Source organism: Priapulus caudatus, unplaced genomic scaffold, assembly GCF_000485595.1.
Source record: "Priapulus caudatus unplaced genomic scaffold, Priapulus_caudatus-5.0.1 Scaffold1814, whole genome shotgun sequence".
Classification (NCBI taxonomy): domain Eukaryota; kingdom Metazoa; phylum Priapulida; class Priapulimorpha; order Priapulimorphida; family Priapulidae; genus Priapulus; species Priapulus caudatus.
In genome coordinates this window covers 15622-40988 of record NW_014578875.1, presented here as the reverse complement: position 1 = coordinate 40988, position 25367 = coordinate 15622, and the positions used below count along the sequence as shown (strand labels likewise).

Genomic DNA, 25367 nt, shown 5'->3' with positions numbered 1-25367 from the left:
ATTTGGCAAAGTGACCCGAAAGTCCATCAAGTGATTTTGGACACTTCATATATCAGGCTAACCAAAAATCCATGTTGGATCTGTTCACCTCTTTGGTAATGAAATTTGGTCTGGCTCATGGACTACGTGTCCTCCCTTCCCCGCTTTGATAAAAATTGGCGAATCTCCTTCTCTGCTGAAAGTCTGTACGTTCTTGCTTCGCTCGTCATGCGCGCGCGTCTGTGTCTGCGTCAGTGTTCACGTCTACGTCTGCGTGTCGTGTGCGTCGATCTGTGTCTGTGTCTGTGTTTGTGTCCGTGTCTGCGCGTGTCGTCTGCGTCTGTATCTGTGTCTATGTCTTCGTCTGTGCCTACGTCTGCGTCGCTGTGTGCGTGCGCGTGTGCGTGTGTTTGCGCGCGTGTGCGTCTGTGCCCGTGTATAGGTGCGTGTGTGTGTATGTATGTGACGGTACAGCGGGCGAATGCAAGGCCTGTAAAACGAGCAGCGAGGCATAAAGCTGTGGTGCGCGCGCAGAGAGCGGGGGCGGAGAGTCTGAGAGAGAGAGAGAGCGAGCGAGAGCGAGAGAGAGAGAGAGAAAGAGAGAGCGAGAGAGAGATTGAGCGCATCATGTCATCGATTTTAAACGCAAACGTCTGATTATAGAGTAAATCGCATGTGTGTCTGTGGGTGAAATCGTGTGCGTATAATTCACTTACAATGAGAACTGCTGGTTGAAGTGCGGTGCATAGCTGCTCGTCACGGCGTCGGTGGTACAGAACGTGCGCTTCTCCGTGTCGGGTACTAGTGAAACCTACGGATTAATAATAACAGGTGGAAACTCACCCTTATAGTCTTGGCGTTATAATGAAAACATCACGTAATATTATTCGTTAAGGTGACGGGCCCCCCTCCTGTCTGATGAAGTCTTTACGATAGAATTCCATTTCTATAGTGATTAAAATGCACGAGAGACCGTTATTCCACAGCCAAATAAAAATGCTTAGATACTCGTAGTTTAATTTACCGCATACCTTTTTTCATTACACATCTTTGAGGTACTCACGGCGATGTCTCCATACATTGACCTAAAAATGTGTCTATATAACAAATAATAAGAAATGAAACGATACACCTCTTAAGGTAAGGTATATGTCAAATCTATATCATGCGTACCTTAATGAACGTATTTGGTGGCCTTCTTCCCTTTGGCTGTAATCCTTTAGCTTGTGCAACTGTACAACAAACAGAAGAGAGTTCAGTGCATAACGATCTTACAGAGGGTTGATGCTGATCGACGTGCGCCACCAATCGCTTGTAAATGTCAACTGTTGCTGCTGTAATGTTTGTTGCCGTTCACTTTACGTAAACAGGATGAGAACGTGTGTTTACAGAATCAAAAAATTTAATTATAGATTGCGCCTTTCAGTTAATTCGATTAATTTCGTGCAGAGAATAAATTTTCCAAGTTAATTCGATTCTTTCACTTTTTTAATTCGACGTGCTTCCGAAATAATTACCCGCCTTGCACGAGGTGACGTCGTGTATATATTACATCGCTATCACCGTACACGTACCTGTTACACTCAGCATGCCAAAATGGGCGCCAATTCCCAGCTGCAACTGACCTGCAAGATGAATGACTGAAACCGTCCTAAATCATGAATATATATTATCACCTTTTAGATACTAAAAGATAGATAGTGTAGTAATTTGAATAGAAACCATAATATTCCTAACGCGTCATGATGACGCCATCACATATTTCATTGGCGACTGGTAACAGACACCATCACAGAATCCGTTCATCAGCTGATGAAGGTCGCGGTAACCGCTAAATTATTATGCCTGCGAATGATTTCCAGAGACTAAGAACGGTTATAACGCTGCGACAACTAATAACTGTGTAATTCGTTACGTTTCGTTTCGACTCGTTTTAAATGATGGATGTCTTGACAAATCCGCATTTAATTCCATGCTAATTTTATTCATCTCGCCACACATTTATGCAGATAAATGAACGCGTCTCGCTGCTCACTGCTCTTTGAGCATGCATCTGCTGCTCGTAAGAGACAGCTGTGCTCGCACGCAACCGGAGCTGTAACAGCAGGGGAAACGACAGATGAACACAGAAGGCTGCGGAAACACTAGCTCTGCGTCTCACCTCTGTCCGGAATATCGCGCCGAGACACGCTGTGGCTCCTCTGCTGTCCTCGTCCAACCTTCCCCTGGTAACCTTCTCTTTGCTTCTCCTTTTCTTCTCGTCTTCCTCGGCGGTGGCGTAACGGGGACGGATTCTGCAACTGCAGGTCATTCCTACTCGAGCTGTTGCTGCTGCTGCCCGAACGCTGGTTGTGCCACATGCCATGCATGCTCACTTGTCTGTCCACAGGCTGGACGTCGGCAGCTGCAGACGCCTCCCTGGCGTTACCGCCGCAGTATCTCACTTCGCTTTTTAGTTCGTCCCAGCATGGATCCGCTAGTCGTCCTCCCGCCTGGGAGAGCCACTCAATGTCGTGCGTTGGGCGTGCGTCGTAGCGCTGTGAAGGCACACGTTGCCGATTACTCCGGCGTAACATGGCATGTGACGCCAGCTTGTGTACGCGTGCCTGCTGCGTCGTCTTCACGCGGAATCTTGCGTATTGCAACCTCTGAGGCGAGCTCTTGCACGCACATCTCCCCGGTGGCGCTGTCTCTGACTCCGAGTCCGTGGAATAGTCAGATCCGTCTGATGCTCCATAGAGTGACAGCTCGTTTACGTGTGCCTGCAAGCTGCTAAAACTCTCCCCCTCCTCCTCATCTTCTACCTCTTCCTCCTCAGCGTCATCTTCATCACTGCAAAAGTCGTCGCGCCATGCCGACACCTTTCGCGAACCATGACGTTCCTCGCCGTACCCACAAGCGGTTGCCTGCATCTTTCGGCAGCAGCAGCAGCAGCAGTGTCGACATCTAGCGGCCTGCAAGGACAAGCAGCGCCTGCTCTTTCCACTGCGACTTCGCTCTCGGCGCTGCAGCGGCGCCCTGCCGTAGGTGCGCTCACGGCACGGAGTACCCCGGCTTCCCAACCGCTTCTTACTAATTCTTCTCGGGGAATCCGCCACTGTCTGCCGATGCGCATGTCGTTGAGCTGTCTTCGTCTCTAGCTTGCGAATGGCTGCCTTCCGCGGTGATGCGACGTAGCAGCTGGCTCGCGCTGCCCGCACGCTGCGGGCGTCAACGTATCGCATTGTCACCCGCCGTGGACTCACGATCACTCGCTTTACGGGCGAACGCTTCGTTAGAGAAGTCATATTTCTCGCTTGACGCACCGCGAAATCCCGGACGTGATCGGTGGCGGTACTGCACGTGGTATCACCTGAGTTGACACTACGTGCTGCGACGATGTCATCGCTCGTGGTTGCTCTACAGCCCGAGTCCACCTGCTCGTGTGGAAGGTTGGCATCGTGTACGAACCCGCGTGCCAACGCCACGGGCGCAACTGCCTCATTGCAGGCATTTTTCCTCCCGATCTGCTGACTGGGAATTGCCTGGTTTCTCATCCTGTTATTACACTGAGCGGCCGCCAGAGAGGCTAGCCTAGGGTTGCTCACAATCTGTGGCGATTCGCTCGCGAATGAGTCACTCATGCACGTATTTACCCCATGTCGACTTATGGCTGCAATGCTGCACGTTCTGTCCACGCTTGCACTTGCCAGACTCCGACTCTCAAGCCGATTAGGAAGTGTACACCTCTGAGCGTCACTAATCGACACGTCCATAGCGGCATCGGGGAACCTTCCCCTGCTGTTTGCACTTGCTGGCTTCTCCTTCATGAGTTCCCTTACCTTCACAAGCGTATCTGAATCGTCATCGGCATTGCTATACCCGTATAAACGCTCGCTGTTCATTGCATCGCTACCAGCCGGCGCTTCTACCGTGCACTGTGACAAGACAGTACTTCGCTCCTCCACTGCACCTCGGCTAGTCGACACCTCCACGGCGGTTTCCCTCGCCGACTGCTGCCCGACTGTCGGCTGGTCACCGTTGAAGACGACGCTAGCGTCAGCGAAGAACAGGTGACGACCATTCGGCGCCATCTCGATCCGACCGACGGGAATATCATCGTCGCAGCGCGTCGCCGCGTCTGTAGCGACGGCCACCTTCAGCCGTCCTTCATCTTCATCGATAGAGTCTTCGTCGAACGTGCAGTCGCTGGTTTCCGGCTCGGCACGGGGCGCGGTGGCGGACGGTTGATGTAGGAGCGAGGTGGGAGCTGCCTGGCGCGTGTCGGCGTCGCGCTTCGACGTGCAGCCGACGTAGATGCCCTGGTAGTAACCCTCGTCGTCGACCATCTCCCCGGCGACGTACGTGCTCTCTAAATCCTCGGCTCCCTGCCGACGAGACACATACATCGAGTGAACATAAGCTCGGTTAAGGAAATGCCGATGGCAGGGAGGTAAGGGTGAGAGTATGTGTGGTAGGCGATGAGGGTGTGTGAGAAGATCGTGGGTCTCGTGGTAGGTATTTGCGTGGGTGTTGGCGTGCATGTTGATGTGGAAGAAGAAAGACGTGGCGAGGGGAGGATGCTAGGGAATGTGGATGTGGGAATTCTGGCAGAACTGTGGGTGTGGGAGAGATGTTAATGGATGTGAGTGTGTGGATAATAGTAGATGTAGGTTTGAGAGAGATGACAGTGGATGTGTGGATGTGAGTGTGTGGATAATGGTGGATGGGGAAAGGGGTAGGAGTAGTATATGTGTAAGTAGTAAGTACATGTGTATTTAGAAGTAAGTATATGCGTATGCAGTAAGTAGTGTAAGAGCTGTAGCTATTAGGGCTATCGCTGGATCGGGGTTTAGGGCGGCGAATAAGTTGCTAAGAAGGCAGAGGGCTGAGACGGTGAGACAGCACGCACCTGTGTGACTCCGGCGTTGCTCCTTTGCCAGCAGTCCTGCCCCGGTGTCGTGGCTGCCTTCGCGCAGGCTGCGGGCAGGTTGAGGATGTTTCTGAGAATGGATCGCTTCATGACGCCGCTGCCGACGATACGCGAATCTCGCCAGACCTGTCAGGACGAGTACAAATCACTAATGTGACCCTACGTGTGGCTGTGCAGCCGCGCCTTGTTTCGAGCAGGGTAATTTTTTTAATCCGACCCTGGATACAGCTCCCGGTGTCCTACGTCCTGTGTATTAACGAGACGGTGTTCCGTCTAATAATAGTCGCAGAGACCAGTTTGGTGTCAGAATCACATATCTATCTATCTATCTATCTGTTTGTCTGGCTGTCCGTCTGTCCGTCCACCCGCCCGTCCGTCCGTCCGTCAGTCCGTCTGTCTGTCCGACTGTCTGCCTGTCTGTTTGTCAACCTAAGTTATATCAAGAGCTAATCGTGCATGAATTTTTAGCTCTTGGTTATAATATATAAGTTGTAATACGCCGTGCACACTGACTTAGAGAATTTTATTCTCACGCGTTGACTGCTAGAATGCCGACACCGCCTTGCCCCTGAGCGGCAACCAAAAAGGCAGAGATCGCTGCCAAACACACCTCGCCGACCGATTGTACTGCGAATAAAAAAAACACTCGACAAAAAAACGCCCTGCTAAGCTGAATATAATGGCCACTTCAACGCGTGATTTGGCTATAAAGAAAGTAATAAAAAGAATCGCTGGACTGCATCAACATCTAACAACACTATCCCCTTGCGACCACTAATGACACCCCACGCTCCCCCAACGGCACCGTTCCCGCACCGACAGAACGTATGCTAAAGTTGACTAACATCAACGTGAAAAAGATAAAGTCATTCTCCTCAACTGGCCCCTCGCGGTGCCACGACTGCGCTACAGCATGGTATGAGGGCGTATACTGTGTCGCGTAACCAGTAACTTTCGCGAGCTGTGACGTCGTTCATCGATCAATTACTGGCTGATGACGTCAGAGCCCGTACAACACTCTCAGCGAGCCGCCCCAGGAAAGGGCATGCAAACGCACACGCATTCAAGTACGCACGGATGCGCACACGCGATATTTACTATTCCGATATAACGGAAGTTAAAAGAAATATTGCAGTTTGTTATACATTATAGTAGGATAGGGTTGACTCTATCGTATTCTATTGCAGTCTGTGTGTTAAACCATACATTTCATTCCATAACTAGATTGAGTCATATCGAATCAACATCATCGTCTAGGGGAATTTCAATGTGCTGGAAGATGAAGAACCCACAATAACCTGAAAGTTCACCTGGTAATGACTGAAACGTTACTATACATGCCAATTTATCTCACTAATGGCCAAAGCTTACAGGAATGTGAATAGAAAGTTAGGAAGCAATTTATTCATGCGTACGTGAAAAAGGGCTACCACCTGCACGAAGGTTGCTTGCGAGCACACTGACTGGAAACGTAGGTGCTAATGGACTCGTCGTATACATCAGCACGCACAAAGCACACTCCCAAGCATGCACGCTTGCTTTCACAACTTCAAAGCAGAGCGGGCCACGAGGCAGAATAATGCACTCAGGTATTTCTGCCCATTATAGCGTGAGGGGACAGGCCGCTGCAGCGACAGTGAACAAAAGTCAGCTTACTGCTCATTCCTCGGCATATAAGCCCATCTCAAGGCATCGCAGCATCCCTTTTCATTGGAGATTCTCTCGTCACCGCCACGCTTTCCATTCTCGTTGGAATCATTGGTCTAGAAGCACTTGGAATCTAATCTCGATTGCAAGCACTTCTACGCGTTTCCAAGATTTTCTCCCAAATTTCGTGAGGATATATAAGACTGGCCATATAGTTAGCAGCGCAAAGGAAAATTACACACACACACAGAGTTGTGGTAATATTACATTGCTGTAATTGGACTGCGCTCACGTGCTGTGCGCCGGTGGATGATTTGTAATATACCGTAGCTATTTCTGGCGATAAATTCCTGTACTGTGAAACTTACCCAGGGAAAATACCAGAGACCCTAGTAATTTTACATTATTCGCAATAGAATGTGTTATTAGTTCGACTGTCCACACGACGTCAAATTAACACCGCTATTTCTACACCCATGCTGCTGATAACTTTGAACCGTGACACGCGCACGCTCACGTAGCTTTGTCGTGCGAGAACACTGGCCGGCCAGTTGTCGTCGTCGCCACATCATCGTCGTCCAACGTTATCGCCCGTGGCGGCTACAATCGCCATCGTCGTCGGTGGTTATACCGTCACCATCGTCGACGGCTGCAATTGTCATCGTCGTCCACGGTCGCGATGGCCATCGTCGTCGGCATCTACGACCAACATCACCGTCGTCGGCATCTACGACCAACATCACCGTCGTCGGCATCTACGACCAACATCACCGTCGTCGGCAGCTACGACCAACATCATCGTCGTCGGCGACACCATCACCGTCGCCGGTGGCTATGACCGTCATCATCGTGCACAACTGCTATCGTCATCGTCTTTGGTCGCGCGTGATCACCGCCCCCGACAGACAGCTGACGAGCATCGAGTTAGAGAGGCACGCCAAACTGAAAGAGTCGACGCTACGCCGCAAGAAAGGAGCGCCGAGAAGGAGATAAGATGGCGCTGTCATTTGCGATTACCTCCCTCGTGCGGCTGCATTCTTCGAGTGCAATGCACCTATACTGTGTGCCTGAGAGGCGAGAGATGGGGTGCAGAAAAGCGAAGGGGCCGCTTATGTGCATGACCTGTGGCCGGACTTTGAGGCGTGTTTGATAAGAGGTGCCATAGGCTATGACTAAATTCACAAGTAACAAATGTATCGTGTGGATTTTAGTCGCAGTTACGATTGGAGGGGCGGACCCACAAACGGGTGAAAACTTTGGGCTGTTGTGGTTGAAGGGATATGGGTGTATGATGTGTATTCTCCACGGAGGACTGTGCTGAGTTTTAAGGCGAAGCTCAACGCCAACGCAGCCTCTTCTCCCTCACAGACGCCTTGCAGCCAGGCAGCAGACAGATGGTCAAGCTCTCTTACTTATTGCACTCATACTCCATCTGTCGCGCTCAGTTAGCCTCACTCGAGATGCGCTACTCCTCACATCGATCCACGTTTTGTCCGTAAATCGACGACCGTATATATTGACGGCAGACAGATTCTCTAATTGCGTCTGCTAAGCGCGTGCAAATACCCATCAATCCGGTGATATTCGCCGAGCTCGGGCGCGAGGTGACGCCAGTATACTCGCCACCGTATCTTCTGCGGCATTGCTCACATTCAAGCGCGATCGAAACTACGTGCCCGAACTATCTGTCGCCGTACGGGTACCCAACGCCACACGATCACGGAACCATTAATATATATTGCTACCGGTTGGTATTTCCCATCGCTCAATAAAGATACAAACAAATTGCTCGCGCAATAACAGACGCAACAACGTCGAAAGTCAAACAAACGGAACTCGTTGGCAAATTGATTAACACTTTTTTCGTATGTGGTCGACCTAGAATCGCGCAATAACCCCAGGCATGGCGCTGTGACTTATGCTGCGTCGTCAGCGCACTTAGCTTTTCTAGGACGAACACATTTGCAACACTTTGCTCTTTGCATTCAGCCAGCTGACAAGTATTAATTGCCGATGAGAGACGCTCGAGGAGTTTCTTGCTAACACTTGCCAGTTGGCAGCTGGCATCACCGTCGGCGCACCCCCTCCCTGTCACACACACACACACACACACACACACACACACACACACACACACTCTAGATATATGCACGCGCAGGTGTAACCACCTGGTTTAAAATAACCAACAGCTGACTCGAATCCCCCCTCTCTCTTGCGCCTCTCCTCTCCTCTCCCCATATCTCTCTGTCTCTCGGTTTATCTATCTAGATGTCTCTCTCTGTCTCTCGCTCCATCCCTGCTCCCCGCTCTCCCTTCCGCTCTCCCAGTTCTTAAATATTTTTTTATGAAATTAAAACGTAAACGTCGGCAGTAAGAGCAAACATGATTAGTACGTCGCACACTTACTCAGGCGCGATATGCATCGACGAGATCAGTAGAGCGTGTGAGAGATATTTCTCTCCACATCTGACACCGGCGTAGAGAGAAACGCCGTCTAGATGCAGTAACGCAACGCGACAGGAGAAAGTACTCGCTTGCGAAAAAAATCTAACGAAGCAAGCGAGATAAATATGCTTCCTGCATTTTTACGCGCGAGATACAAAAAGCGAATTCAAATAAGTCGACGGCAGATAAAGAAGTGGCAGTTTTTTACAGCTTCGACGCTCGACGGAAATTCGCTGCGACATATCCACTATTGCATGAAGCCATTTTTGCCACTACAACGTAAGGCAACCTGGCGTGTACATATTAAATCATGGCCAGTCGTATTCTTCCCTCATTTGTTCGCAAATTGCATAAGGGAGACGAAGGGCGTTTTCTAGCCTCGAGCTGGCACATTTATTCTCTGCTGTCGTTTTAGATTGAATAATGATGAACCGGTTCGCGTGGCATCAATGCTCGGTGCGCCACAGCGAGAGAGCAGCATGGTACGAGCCTATAGCATGATGGCTCGCTTCACGAATGTTACGTGTGCAAGTCTTCATTCACGGAAAACGAACAAGAGTGCATTACGAATGTAAGCTGAAGGACATAAGAAGGACACACAAGGAATGAATGGGCACACAGCAGACAACACGCCCACACACACACCCGCGCACGCACACACACGCACGCACACAAACACACACACACACACACACACACACACACACAGCAGACAAACCGCACACACACCCACACACACACACCCACGCACGCACGCACGCACACACATACATATACGCACAGACTCAGAGGTACCACCGCACACACACCCACACACACACACCCACGCACGCACGCACGCACACACATACATATACGCACAGACTCAGAGGTACCAAGTTGGGGAAATCCAAGAAAGGGATCACTTGTAATAATGATCCATCGCCGTTTTTTCGCGGTGCGGAAAAACAGGAAAAAAGTTGTGGCGGGCTGCGACATGTGTTTGTCGCGGCGCACCACCATTTTTTATAAAGTATACATGTAAAATAAAATGCAAATTCATGTTAATTTATGGTTTCACATTTATTTATTATTATACGAGTATATTATGATATTGCATCACCTTAATATTTTACATTTTCTAACAGACCAGAATTCATACAACTTCTTATATTGTTCGCTGGAATCAAAGTACATCAACAACCACGGCAAATTTAATAATTTACTGGTGTAAAATTTAAAATATGGCTGAAATATGTTACGACCGGGACTTTCTGGACTCTTAACGGGACACCGGGACCAGCATGTCGCACCGGGACGATCCCGGTGAGACCGGGACACTAGGGACGTCTGCAGACTCTCTCTCCCATCCCCACGCCTACACACACACGGTATTGTACGACCGCACACACGCCTACAAGTATTGCACGCCCGCCCGCACGCGAAAATGTAATGTAAGCCCGCATGCACGAACGTTATTATACTCATTCACTCACACCCACACACGCACACCCACCCACCCGTGTAAAGAGAAGGGGAGATCGATGCGTACACACGCCCACACCTGAACAGCTGTATATATATATATATCAAGAGTACATAATATTAATAGGAGATTATATGTATTATCCTTATTATGTATTATGTAATCTCCTATTATATTATGTACTCTTGATATATATATATATATACGCACGCAAAGAAGCACGCACGTACGCATGAACGCACGCACACGCACATACGCACGCACGCACGGTTAAAACGAGATGGTTCAAATGCAATGTCGCCAATGTGACCGTGCGCAAGTCGTTAGCTGGGATCATCAGGTATATATACGGCGGCGGGCTATGCCCCTGGGCACGAGAGCACTCATCTACGCCGACTCATCGCAACCATTTATCATCCGTGCAGCAACGCTGTGTAGTCGCGCCGACGACTGGGCCGGCCGTTGGCTCATGTACATACTGCACATAATTATCCAAATCTATACTTACATCTTCTGATATACATCGAGTACCTGCGCGCATAAGTCGTGGTCTTATACTGTCTTAGTCGATGTTTACATACGATTAATTCAATCTTAGTACATATAAATATAGATTATAGTACATCAATTAAGAGGAAACGTAGTACTTTTAGTACATATGCACGAATGTAGCAGTGAACATACTTTCATAGGTTACCTGAACATTTACGTATACTTTTAGTCCGACCGGACTGCGACCGACGACGTCAATACACAAATACACACGTACGTGAATATATATATATAATTATATATATATATATATATATATATATATATATATATACGTTCGATGTATCGCCGTTTCTAAATCTAATATCATGAGTGAATTAATAATGGCAAATCTATCATCATTAACAACAGAGAATAATGCCAAATATGCCAATATTCACCCCTGCTAATATGTAAAGCGATGTCAGCATGAACGCAGATATCATGTGTGCATCACACGTTGCTTTCAAAGTCAGCATAATGCGTATCCCTTTATTTTTTGTGTTGGTCTGCAATCGCGTTTCGATCTTTACATAAATATTTAATGAGCAATCCGAGAGCAACACCATTCTCGTCGCGCGCGTGGACGCTGATATATTTTAATGCTATTACGCTCGGTATTAAACGGCCATCCTCTAGTGTCTTCGGTCGAGATACCCGATCCTCCACCCCCCCCCCACCTCTCTCACACCATCCCCTAGAGACGCCACGAGATCTAACCGCGAGTGGTTTGCGATGTTTTCCCGCTTACGTCGTTACGCTGTTCGCGGGAACATCAGCACAAACGAGAGACACGCGCCCCGGAGCAAACTGACGGACATCGGCCGCGAAGGACAAGGCAACGGACAATGGCGCGATGAATTGATTGTCACAGAGGAGGAAGCGATCGCTCCGTCATTCTCGCTCTCGCCGCGTCGCACGCGGTCAGCCTGCGCAAGTCACGTACATTCACGTATATATAGTCACGTAGTATTCGCGCTGTCGATCAAACACACACACGAGCAACATGCAACGTTGGATGTTTCCCGGCTACAAGCGTCTATTCGATTTACCCACTGGCAGTTTTATTACGGTAATAACTACGGTAATAATAGGGCCTACGGTATTATTATGTATGCATGGGGAGTACGCAGCCTATTGCAGAGAGCCAGCATTCGCGCCGACGTTAGGCTTTTCTTTGGCAGTGAGGAGTTGTTTACCGCAGATAGGAGAGTTATTAGTGATGCAATAATATTTATTAAACATTATTTTGTATTTTTACTGATTTGTTGGAACCGCCAGTGGATTTACCCCGCCAGTCGTTGAAAAACGATCCAATTGGGCCCAGTTACGGGTAGTCATGGAGCCAGTCTAGATTTTTAGTAGAATTCATGCAGCGCAGCGCGACATTAACATAGAAAGCCGATTTCTTGAAACGGTTTTGCAAATGAGCCTTCGACTTGAGGCGAAAAAACGACGATTATGAATGATTCACGGGTATAGTTTAAGAAGGCTTAACGTGCTAGGCCGATTCCTCGAAGTGGCTTTTGTAAAGCCGCCTTTGACAGAAAAAAAAACTATTGGTAATGCATGATTTAAAAGCCCAGCTAAAGACGGTTTATTTGGCGAAGCAAATTCCCTCAACAGCGAACTTAAACTATAACGCGTTGACTTCTGTAGAGTAAATCGGCAGATTTTGAAGAATACAAAGGACGTCAGACAGATCACAATGAAACCTTCAAAACTTTTCCAGCTATGTCGCCAACGTCAAAATAGTTACGATAATCGCTATCAAATTAATATTTTGTGATCAATGTTTCACAGCTATACTCATGCATCATGCCTTATCGATTATTTTGTCAGGCTAAAAGGCAAAACTGCGCGCGGGACGTCACTGTTTTAACTGGTTAATTTGCTGCCTATCTGAACGTCAGAGGCAATACGATATACAGGCGGTGACACTCCGATAATCGTGGCCGGAAACCACACGAACTAATCTCGCTGCTCCCTTCTGCCTGATAAAACCGCCATGTGACTATACAGACGTGTTTGTCTGTGCCGCCTTCACACGCTGGCGTAAAACACGGCTCAGTCGGGCTTGTATGGGTAGCACAGCTCGCACGTGACGTACAATACTGGCGCGCGCGCAGAAAGCGGTGGGTGTGTGTGGCGACGGTTCCACTCATGTATGTTTTATGCTGCCCGATAGAGGATATCAGTCTGAGAAGCGTACATCGGTAATAAAACCGCCCCAGACAAACCTTGAGGCAAATTTGAAATTGTAATTGTGTTCATAAGCGGAATTATGCGCGCCTGGCTCGCGACGTAAAACCGAAGATGGTCTGATAATTATACGTATTAGCACTGCACAAGTATATAATCAAGAGCGGATAATTATCCGCTCTTGATATAATTATGATCTCACCGTGTCAGTGTGCCCCGGGGCGCAAATACACGCGAGACCGGCATAGGGAGCAGCTTCGAAAACGCGTTCGGCGATAGACAATATAAATGTGCAGTTACGCTCAACGTAAAGGCATGAAATTAAACATTTAATCAGAATTTACTATAGTTCAGCAAGTTTGATTAACGGAGTCCTCTGCTCCAGTTTTAGCTCGGATCATGAGGATCATATTCTTCCGATATTATCGCCTACACACTGTGGCTGGAAATCATAAACAACTTTATAAGATTTATACGATTACAGTATTACGTGAAAAACGCTAGGAATTTAAATCCGGTCGCATTCTTCTTTGGAACTACCTTGCACTATTCTTTAAAACTGCTGCATACTACGATACTCCGGCCGATTACGCGCAGACATTAAATGTGCAAATACGTCAAATACAATATTTCATCACACTGTATATAGCGGTGACATTTCTATCAGGTTATCCATTCTTACTGATCAGGCCCTTAGTGGTCTACAACTGCCGCATCTCAAAGCTGTCAGGTATATTATATTTCACAAGTGCAAGAGACTTATTAAAGGCTCCCTACGGGCCTACGGCATACACGGCCGCTTGCAACTTTCAACATCAAAGGCATACCACACTTTGATAAAACGTACAGAACGGCCTCAGCCAAATAATTGACTATTTCTCGACTTCAGCAGTGGAATATCAACTAGTCAAATCTTGTTACACTGGACATAGCAATACGAAGTTTCAAAATCCACCGGTCAAGCGAGTCACTGCATGTATCGCATTCCAACACACGGTGGCGGCGAGGGCGTGAGAGTACATTAGGGTAAATATTGACCCACAGCGACGGGGAGAAAGTCAACAGCTAGGTGAGAGATATCGGATGTCACAGACCGTACTCTTCGCGCCTACCTGCGCAGCGGGGTAATTAGACGTGGCACCGGTGCGGGAGACACACCCACGCACAGAGAGATTAGTCGGCGCGGCGAAGTTTCCGCCCCGCGCATCGTTGTTAATTCCCATCGCAAACACGAGAAGCAACTCATCGCTGCAGATACGATCTCGAAGTGCGCCGTTCTTTAAGGCGACGATCGGGGACATGAAAATTGAGTATCTGCCGTGAATAGCTGAGGGTCAAGACGATTGTTAAGAAGCTTGCATGGGGTTTAATCTGATGTTAGCCGTTAATAGAGAGCTCATCGCATTTTCAATGTTTATATACTGTCGATATGTCGATATACTTTCACTAGTATAGTTGAATGGAGGCAATTATGCCGTTTAACTTTTTAATCTGTGAGAAATAGCATTTCAATGCAAAGTTCGTAGCATCTTGTAATAAGGGGTTTAACTGCGTATTACTTTTAGTTCTTATGTGGTCTTACTCTTACATCGCAGTTCCTACCTTATACTCAGTTTATCAAGAAATAGACCTGCACTTAAAGGCCGCTCCATCGCCTGCGCAATTATTTACACGTATATTACCATATACATCGACTTAAGCAAATTAAACTCCGAATAAGCAAACAAATGTACGTTACTCACGTCAATGTTTTTTTCCCGTGGGAATCTTGCTTAGCAACGAATCGCCTTGTTGACTTGCAGACGTTGCGCACTCCGCGGACACTAACGACTAAGCATCCGACATTGAAAGGCGACCGGACCAGAACTGCAGCGAGGGAGACACAACACATAGATGACCCATTCAGGCCGGCGCGCACCCAGGCATTGTAAGAGACAACTAGTTTGCAGCGGGCGCTGCTGCGATGCCCCGTGAATGGTGCGTGGTGGTGGAGCGCTGTGTTGCCAGTTTGAATTGACCGCTCCTCGCTAAGAATACATGCAGCATGGCTGACGTCATTGTGACTGGTCAATCAGCAACACAACAGCATCGTCAGACGATAAGCGGGTAGACTGCTGCGTGGCTGATCACCAGATCACTGTGTCGTAAGCAGTGATTGCCGAATTGGGCGAGGAGGTAGGGGAAGGAGGGGGGTGACGTAAAATACCGCTACCGGACGAAAATGTAACGAAGCAAGTTTATTATGTTCTGAAATAGCAGGTTTTACGCGTTTACCAAACCTACACTTATCACACCACCGTTTGCTGGGGGTGTATGTCAGGAACTCTGACCTCAAGCAAACAGAGTACTCCTGAACGACTCTCACGGCGCAGATCACAAAGCAAACACCGCTCCGCAAAGATGTATGTGTGCGTGTATAGATAGCCACCAGTCTTACAAGAGCCCCACACGTGAAACAACAATGGCGGTTCGACAGGAAAGTTGGGAGGCTACATTATTATGAAAACACCTTCGTGCAGAGTGGATGTGCGCGCGTGTGTATATAAGTATATGCTAACTCACGCGGCTGTATTTATGTCACGATCAGTGTTCAGACCATACGCTTATAAACATATAGGCAACGCGCGTTATGAAACGTTAATACTGTAGGACAAATTACTACAGTTATATCGTATGATCAATATTTCTGAAAAATACGAGGTCAGGAAAATTAGTAACGTAGCATCTGACGCATCAGCTGTTACAAGAAACGCTCTTCCTTATAAACCATTTTATTCGTTCAATCGACGAAACGTAACAATGCGTATTTATCGGTAGAGATATAGGGGAACAAAATACATGCCGACTATATGAGTCTTCGCACGCATGAAATTCGCAACTGCTTCAGGGGACCGAGACGCAATCACTTGGCTGTAAAAAACTGGCCGCGTGTGACACCATTACACTAACCAAAAAAACAACCCCTGCAAGACAAAGCTATCCAGAAATAACAGCTGCGAAAAAGAAAGCAGCGCTGATCGCTTCCAAACGAGACCCCAGCTCCATAAATCAGGTAATTGACTGAGACAGCTGGGAACGGTGTGGTCCTGGTGCAATACCGCGTAACCCGTGTCACCGACCAGGCTGTCCTGTGTCACCGTGGACGCCCACAACGCACGCGTCTGTCCCCTGCAACCACGCCGAACTCTTTATTCATGGGCAGGCCTCGCGGCGGGAACCACAGTCAGGCCAGCCTGTCGCGGCCGTGTCACCCCGAGCACGAGTTATCGCCGGATGATTACCCTCTGAAGACGCTTAATAATCTGCAGAGGGGCCAATTACGATGCGCTGTCTGCCGTAAGAAGGTTATCTCTTCCCTGTCGGCCGGAGAAAAATGTAATATTGAAAAGCGCGCTTTGTGTTGTGCGCGTGGTGCGTGAGCACGGCATGCACCTGCCCGCAGAGACATTATATTAGCGAGCAAGAAGGTTAGACTACTAGTGCTGTCTGTGTGGGAAGCCCCGGTGTCAGGACAACACACTTCGTGCGTGAGCAAGGCTATTAACTATTCATCATAAAACGATGCAATAAATGATGACGATTTGCGCGGCTGCTTTCACTACAATCGGTTCATTCGCCCGTGCCCGCTACAGTTTACTCGAGCGCACACCCGAAATATTCTGTGTTACATTTAAGGATACTCTCAATCTTTTGCACGGTGCTCTAATGAATATTAAACGTTTATTGACAAATGAATCGAATCAATCACACGTTTTATTTATAGAGGAGATATATCTCTATGCTCAAGCCAAAAAAATTAATGAAATTTCCAGCACCTAATCATGTTACCAAACAAGTTTTGAATTTTTATGTAAAAATGGTATTTTGGATATTTCTCAATTACCACAAAGAGTGAGGAAGCAAAATTTTCGCCACAGGTTAAGCACAATATTGACCAAAATAGGGCATCAGGATTTTTTATTGAGTTTCATATTTACCAAGAAAAATGGAAACGAGCCGCAGAGCGACTGGGCTCATCTGAGGTGTGTTGCTACGGTTATGAACGTAAAATTTCAGTCGTGCGCAGTGACACCTTTGTTAGGCGCAGATATGCAGATACGCAGTTGCGTACACATCATTTCAGCAACCTTCTGCATTCTGCATACCTCCCAAATCCCATTGGTTGAGACAAATCGCGTGACTGAAACTCCTGTTTTATGGTGCATTGTGACCCTAACCCTAACCCTATTAAAAAAAAAAATTTAATTGTAAACATTATTTGTTGTTATGAAATTGTTGTAAATAAATCATGTAAATATTTGCCTTAATTGGAAAAAAATAGTTAAATGGATAAAGATAGAAAAATACAGAAAACAGGTAAATAATAAAAAATCTGATGGTATTCGATCCAAGGATCTTTGAGCCGTAATCCTGTGCTGTAGCCGTTGGGCTATCGAGGCATATTGGCTTTCCAGATTATGGATGTTCCATGAATATGAGAACACTGTGACATCATTGAGGCAGTTTAGGAATCTATGTTTAACCCTCCTCTTGAGGGTCAAAAGGTTATCCAACACTTAGTCTTCGCATGTCAGCAGAAAGTACATTTCATGGTCCTTTCAATAAAGCCATAAAAATGCTAGGTCACCGCTGAAACAAAAAAGTTTTTCAATCGCTCCGTCAGACCATGTCCTCAGAAAATGTCTAAAATCTGCCCTGTGCCCCATTGACCTTTGACCTGTGACCTCCAATTTCGGCACAGTGATGGCTTTTCCTACCATGATGCTATACACCGACTATCACGAGCCTAGGTCGAGCTGTTTAGATTTGTGCCGCAATTCTGCATTTCCTCCCTATACCTTAAGTTAAGGAGGGAATGTTCCCCTTTCTTTTACACCTCTTGACCTTTGACCCCCAGCTTTGACATCCCAACTCGTTTTCGAATTACCCCCCCAACGTCCCGAATATCGTGACCGCGTACGTCGAGCGGTTAAGATTTTGTGCCCAACTGTTGACGGACGGCCGGACGCACGGACGGACGGACGCACGCACGGACAATCATGCGATTCTACAAGCTGCATCCAACTACGTCAGATGAGCTAAAAACTGCTCAAAAATCAAGTTGTGTGTTAGAATTGGAAAATTTAGCGAATAAAGAGGCATAACTGATAAAATACGGCACTTATTAACAATCCCTGACGCGCTTTTTTACAGCAATATTTTACCATTAAAACGAGTGTAAAATTAAATTAATCAGTTGTAATCACAGAGAAATATCCATTTATACATTGGCTACTATGTCAGAAATCGAAACGGAGAAATCAGCGTTTTTCTATTTTTCACAATGATCGATGCCTGTGTGCAAAATAGGTGAACGTATGTGAAACATCTACTGTTAGTACTTACTGTGACATATCCATGACTAACTGACACCATTAAATTGGTAATATGTTCCATGCACCTTGAGAAATTGTGAGAAATTACAAGGTCACCACCGCACTTTCATGCAAAACGCGCGTACGATGTGTACTGCATGCCGTTTAAGCTATGTGTCAACAAACACGCGCCTAAATGCAAGGTGTGTAACAAGGGAAACGGGGCTATTTTCGGTCGCGCGGCAATTTCAACTATCACTGGCATAAGACAGCTGTAGGAGGGTTGATGCTGAATGATACTGGCGTAGTGAATATCATGACAATTCTGGTTGTATCATGTCTCTGACGTCATCAGTGACATCAGCTGCTGCTCACAACACGCAGAGCACATAAATCACCTGCTACACGTGCACGCGGGCAATCAAACCGCTCTAAAAGTTCCCATGTACCGTTATATGGAGAAATGAGCATATACAGAGGTGGCACATAGTGTTAGCCATCGAATAAAGTTGAAAATGAAAAATCGGTAAAATTTTGTCTAAAACCTTGAGAGTATCCTTAAAGAACAAGCGCACGCATACGTATATCAGTTGTACAGTACATACATGTGCAGTACGTGCTACAGTCTATTATTGTGGGTACATGAATACGAATAGGAATGCTACACGAAGATCCGCGATACATCTTTAAGCAGTTCTCATGCACGCTTCTCGTTAAAAATTATTTATATAAAGAATTTTTCATTAATAAAACTTATTAGAGTATACACCAAACAATAAAGATTGCCTTGGACTGTCCTAGGACAACGTGCAGTTTGGCATTTAGCTATGCCATCAATGCCATAACGATATATATATATGTATACATATATACAAGCGCGCATAATTTTCTGAGCAACCTCCGCAAGTAAAGAGTCACTCTGACAGAATAAAACCATGAGTTAACGTGTTTTTATATAAAGAGTTGCCCATGGACTGTTGGTGACTTACCAGAGGCATTGTTGGCTGACAGCCAATGTCCTTCCTCTTGCGCTGCTATATAACTTCAGTCCAAGGCTTGCTTACCGCGCGTGCACACACCGCCAAAGCTAGAGAACAGACAGACGACTGACCGGTACAACGTAAATGAGCAACCAAGAGAGATTAACTGCGTCCATCGTCGCATATCAACGAGCAATTAATTAGCCGTGTAACGAGCGCCCGCTAAGTACGCCCAAATAAGGCGCCTCAAAGCTATAGTGAGCCTGGCCGCACACCACTTATAAGCTGCATTCATTCGCACGGAAACTAACTGGGTTTACACTGACGATTTTAGGCCAATTTTATGCAGGCGACTTGGCGTTTTTTTTCTTTCTACCAACCTCTCTATAAATATTCAACTGGCCAAGTTCGTACAATTTGGCAATTCGGCAACACAAAATCGTCAGTGTAAACCCAGCTGTGATGTGGCCTATAGTAATCCGGTCTCATTATATATATATATAGATACATGAGTGACGTGGTGCTGCGGTGCAGACACTCATGTACAAGCGCTACGATCGGTAGTATTAGGCCCTAGGGTACCATTAATACAAGCATTAGTACTGTCTAATTTTCTAATATATATATATTCATGACGGTATCCATCATTTCTACTTACCAGCCACATAATTAAGCTGCAAAGTGCTGACGTGCTTACAAGTCGTGATGTACTACAGTACTATATGTAGTTGTGATTGTAATTATGTTTATGTAAGTAATAAATCAGAACTATATAGCTGTCATCTTGAGTTTATAAGACAAGAGACAGGTGAACAGATATGTAGTATCTTTCATTTTGAATTTTATTGTTGTGACAATTTTTTACAGTGACTTGAGTTTTAGGAAAGGTGACAGTAAATTATAATTTTAATTCATACAATTATGATAGACACAAAAATGTTGATTTTAATATTTTAGTAAATGACTCATCTGATCACAATTTAAAAAGCAATATTAGATGAAATTGAGTTTTGTTGTATGTTTCATTATAAAGCGTAAGAATTAATCTGCCTAGAAATTAGAGACATGCTCTCAGAAGTCTAAGCACGTGGTTCAATGTAAACCTATCAAGGGGCATTTATTCGATCAACCTTGGAAAATGCCAAACTATGACAATCTACATTTTTAGAAGACACACTTATTGCCTGGATTCTACGGAGTTCATCTCAATCAATTTCACAGTGGTAGTTACAGGATTGTGTGGAATTTCTTTCTTCTAGTTCTAATTTAAGTCCTATATGTGTGTAGATACAATAGCCACCATTGGCATTGCTCAATGCAGCCTTTTTGTTGTACAGATTACTTCATCTTTGTGAAATACGCGCCATAAAGTTCAGATTGATCTAAGGCAAACAAAAATTTCGTAAAATACTCGCTATATTATTTGTATTTCCATCCAACAATAGAATTCATTATTAATGGGCACACGTGCATCGAGCATTGCTGGAGAGAATAGCCCAGACAACCACATACTAAATCCCTCGAAAATTTCTCCGCTTCATCTCTAGGTTATAGGGAAACTATATGCAGTGCTCGGATGACGTTACAGCACTGTGTATGTGAGCACAGCTAGTACTTCCTGGCACGGGGACTATGTTCACTATTTGGGGTGTCACCGGCTGGCCACCCAGTAGCCGTCCCTGTTGACTACGACTTCAAGCAGCGATCCCTCAATCTTTGGCACCTGGTCGACATGTGGGAGCCCTACCAGGAATGGAACAGTCATGTAAATAACCTTAAATCTAGGCCACCACGCTCTAAACAGGCCACATAAACTACCACTGCTAAGCTAGAGTCTTTTGACTGCTGTGTCATAAAATCTTATATTGTATATACACGAGATCATGGCTAAAGTAATACAATAAAACTAAATAAATAAATAGATCATAAAAACAGCTAAACGATGCTCTTAAATATTTTCAGTGGTTGCTACAAATTACTCCATATTGTCAGATGGATTACACTAGACATTTGTACTGAAAGCACTATTCAATTTATCTTTCATTAATATCTAAGTGTAAAAACTATAATTCGTAGTTTAACTGTCTTCATGCTTTAACTAAACCATGAACATGTCTATTTACATATTGATATTTTCTTGCTAAAACTAATAGTCAAAATTAAATTATTTCTGAGATTATGATACATTATTAATTTCTGTAATAATAATGGAATCTGTGCTGATTTCATTATTATAAGCTGATTGCTGGTTTGACTGATGAAATAGTACTTATTAGACCTTTTGCCAATATGTAAAAATTTTAATAATCTTTTCACGTTTTAAAATTTTTGGTTTTACACAACGTTTAGTATATAAGACATCTATTATTGGATGCTGTGTCCCACTCTAAAATATATTGACAAAACAATGTCACAAACTACTGGTACAATTGGAGTAATATTGGATGATCTCAATGTAGACTATTAAAATTATACCAATGTATTTCCTATTGCTTTCTGGTGGCTGTGTAGGTACATCTGCCGGAGGCTTCTCAACTGAGGATCTAGCTATGTAACCAAATCCCAAATGTTGGTTGGGACTTTTAGTCTCTGCATAGAAATTTGTTCCATTGGAAATTTTAGTGCTACTACAATAATTATCCATACAATTGATAGTGATGGATAAATTTGGATAGTTGTTATTATATGTGTGACTATTATATTGACTACAAGTGTTATTATTGTATGACTACAACTTACATTTGAATATTAGTTTTTAGATTTAATCGTCACTGAATGTCAAACACACTGCTCACCAAAACGGTTTTTGGACTTCAAAGAGGTTTTCGAGGTACATGCATAATGAGAAAATGCACTCAAAAGTTAGTGTATAGTACCCTTTCTATTTCACGATAATAAAATCCATGGCTGCCCCAGTGGCAAGGGTAATTGTGTTACATCAAATGAAAGCTATCAATAACATTAATTATTTGGAGTAACTCTCGGGTTTATTGTCCATTCAATATCATTTTTGTGTCCCATTGCAGAGATCCTTTTGCTCAAACCTCCTACATAATCAACAAGTGTAGGTACATAAAATTACATGTTTTTTGTTAATATTACTAATGTTAAATTAAGTGATACATGCACCCATTTCAAAATGAACAGATAATCATGAGAGCCTGCAAAACGCAGAAAGAGCTTACCAAACTTAGTTTTAGGAGGTGAAGCAGCAGTGATGAGTTGTCTCAAAGACAGCCCTGGTGTTGGCTCGACATTGATTGAGTATGTTTCCCAACTAGATGGCCCGAGTTTCTTTTTAATATCTGTTTAGAGCATGTGTGAGTCCAATGTCACAAACATTTTTAGGGTGATGCAAAAATTTCTGCCAAGGATATAATTTACAACAATAATTACAGTAAAATTATACAAACATTACTACATCTAGAATAACATGAACAGAGAGTGAATATTAATATTCAAAGTAGCATTCAACAGACCTAGTGAGAAGTAAATCAACAGAACTTTTATAATTAATTTAATCAGCATAATTAGAAAAAATATCAATGATCAAGACTGACCTTGAACCCCAGACCAATAAGTTCAGACCAGACCCATAGGGTACGGAGTGCTACGCATGGCTGCACCCGATAGTTCAGCTGATAGGGTCTATAGCCTGCCGCACACGGTGTGTCTTGTGCTGCGCCATCGGACACGCGTGCCTGATGGCGCAGCACAAGACACACCGTGTGCGCGTGCAAACACAGCGATTTCTTGCGTGTGGAAAATATCACACGTGTTTGATATTTTCTGCCACGTGTGGCAGATTATATTGCACACCGGCCTCTATGTAAACCGACCAATAGCAGCAGCGCTCAAGCGAGTCACGCATCTTAACTTGCGCGTTGCAGCGCGGCGTTGCACTGCGGTACACGCCACGTACACGCGCGATGACACGCACGTACACGCGGGTACGCACGCGGGTACACGCGGCCGGTACACGCACGTACAACGCGGGTACACGCACGTACACGCGGTACACGCCACGTACACGCGCGGTACACGCACCCTACACCGCGCGTACACGCACGTACACGCGCGGTACACGCACGTCACCAGCGCACGCCGCTACCGCCACGTACACGCGGGTACACGCGGCATACACGTACGTACACGCACGTACACGCCACGTACACGCACGTACCGCACGTACACCGGCGTACACGCACGTACACGCAGATACAGCGCACGTACACACAGATACACGCACGTACACGCGGGTACACGCACGTGTCACGCGGGTACACGCACGTACACGCGGGTACACGGAGATACACGCAGTACACGCACGTACACGCGTACACGCATGTACACGCAGATACACACACGTACACACAGATACACGCACGTACACGCGCGGTACACGCGTGTACACGCGGGTACACGGAGATACACGCACGTACATGCGGCGTACACGCACGTACACGCGGGTACACTCACGTACACGCAGATACACGCACGTACACGCCGCGGTACACGCGATACACGCACGTACACCGCGGTACACGCACCAGCTGCACGCGGTACACGCGGGCGGTACACGTACGTGACACGCACGTACACGCACGTACACGCACGTACACGCACGTACACGCGGGTACACGCACGTACACACAGATACACGCACGTACACGACGGGTACACGCACGTGCACGCGGGTACACGCACGTACACGCGGGTACACGCGAGCATACACGCCACGCTACACGCACGTACACGCGCGGTACACGCACGCTACACGTAGATACACGCACGTACACACAGATACACGCACGTACACGCGGGTACACGCACGTACGTGCGTGTATTCTGTGTGTACGTGCGTGTACCCGCGTGTCCCGCGTGCACGTGCGTGTACCGCGTGTACGTGCGTGTATCGCGTGTACGTGCGTGTATCTGCGTGTACGTGAGTGTACCGCGTGTACGTGCGTGTACCCGCATGTACGTGCGCTGTATCTCCGTGTACCCGCGTGTACACGCGGTGTACCCAGCGTGTACGTGGCGTGTATCTGTGTGTACGTGCGTGTATCTGCGTGTACATGCGTGACCCGCGTGTACGCTGCGCTGTACGTACGTGCGCTGTATCTCCGGTACCCGCGTGTACGTCGCGTGTATCTGCGTGTACCGTGGCGTGTACCCGCGTGTACGTGCGTGTACGCTGGCGCTGTACGTGCGTGTACGCTACGTGTATCCGCGTGTACCCGCGGTGTACGTGCGCGTACGTGCGGTACCTGCGTGTACGTGGCGTGTACCCGCGTGTAACGTGCGTGTACCGCGTGTACGTGCCGTGTACCCGCGTGTACGTGCGTGTAACCCGCGTGTACGTGCTGCTACGTGCGTGTACGTACGTGTACGTACCGCGTGTAACGCGTGTACCCGCGTGTACCGTGCGTGTAACCCGCGTGTACGTCGCGTGTAATCCGCGTGCGACGTGCGTGTACGCGCAGTGCAACCGCGCTGCCAACCGCAAGTTAAGATCACGTGACTCGCTTAGACCTGCTGCTATTGGTCGGTACATAGAGCCGGGTTGTCAATATGACACAGCGACTCCGCACACGGTGTGGNTAAGGGCTGTCTGTGTCTGTATTGTAATACCTGTCTCTATGTTTCTCTCTCTAGCTGTCACCTAAGGCCTGTCTGTGTCTGTACTGTAACACCTGTCTCTATGTTTCTCTCTCTAGCTGACACCTAAGGGCTGTCTGTGTCTGTACTGTAATACCTGTCTCTATGTTTCTCTCTCTCTAGCTGTCACCTAAGGGCTGTCTGTGTCTGTATTGTAATACCTGTCTCTATGTTTCTATGTTCCTCTCTCT

The 25367-nt window shown here is 46.5% G+C and overlaps 1 protein-coding gene and 1 long non-coding RNA gene across 4 annotated transcripts; both read right to left on the bottom strand.

Moving 5' to 3' along the window:
- Nucleotides 1-695: 695 nt before the first annotated feature.
- Nucleotides 696-20245, bottom strand: LOC106817647 (the record flags this gene model as incomplete). Of its 3 annotated transcripts, XM_014822335.1 has the most annotated exon segments (8): nucleotides 696-790; nucleotides 1153-1211; nucleotides 1554-1619; nucleotides 2141-4346; nucleotides 4871-5017; nucleotides 14924-15047; nucleotides 19525-19622; nucleotides 20174-20244. In XM_014822335.1, coding segments are annotated over 5 exon segments (2537 nt in total), but the record flags the coding sequence as incomplete, so codon positions are not given.
- A 668-nt stretch (nucleotides 20246-20913) lies between these two features.
- On the bottom strand, nucleotides 20914-22818 carry LOC106817646. The gene is made up of 3 exons (XR_001395084.1): nucleotides 22701-22818; nucleotides 21991-22104; nucleotides 20914-21258 (listed from the first exon to the last, which is right to left on the bottom strand). It is a non-coding gene; the product is annotated as an uncharacterized LOC106817646 (long non-coding RNA).
- Between the last annotated feature and the right edge of the window lie 2549 nt (nucleotides 22819-25367).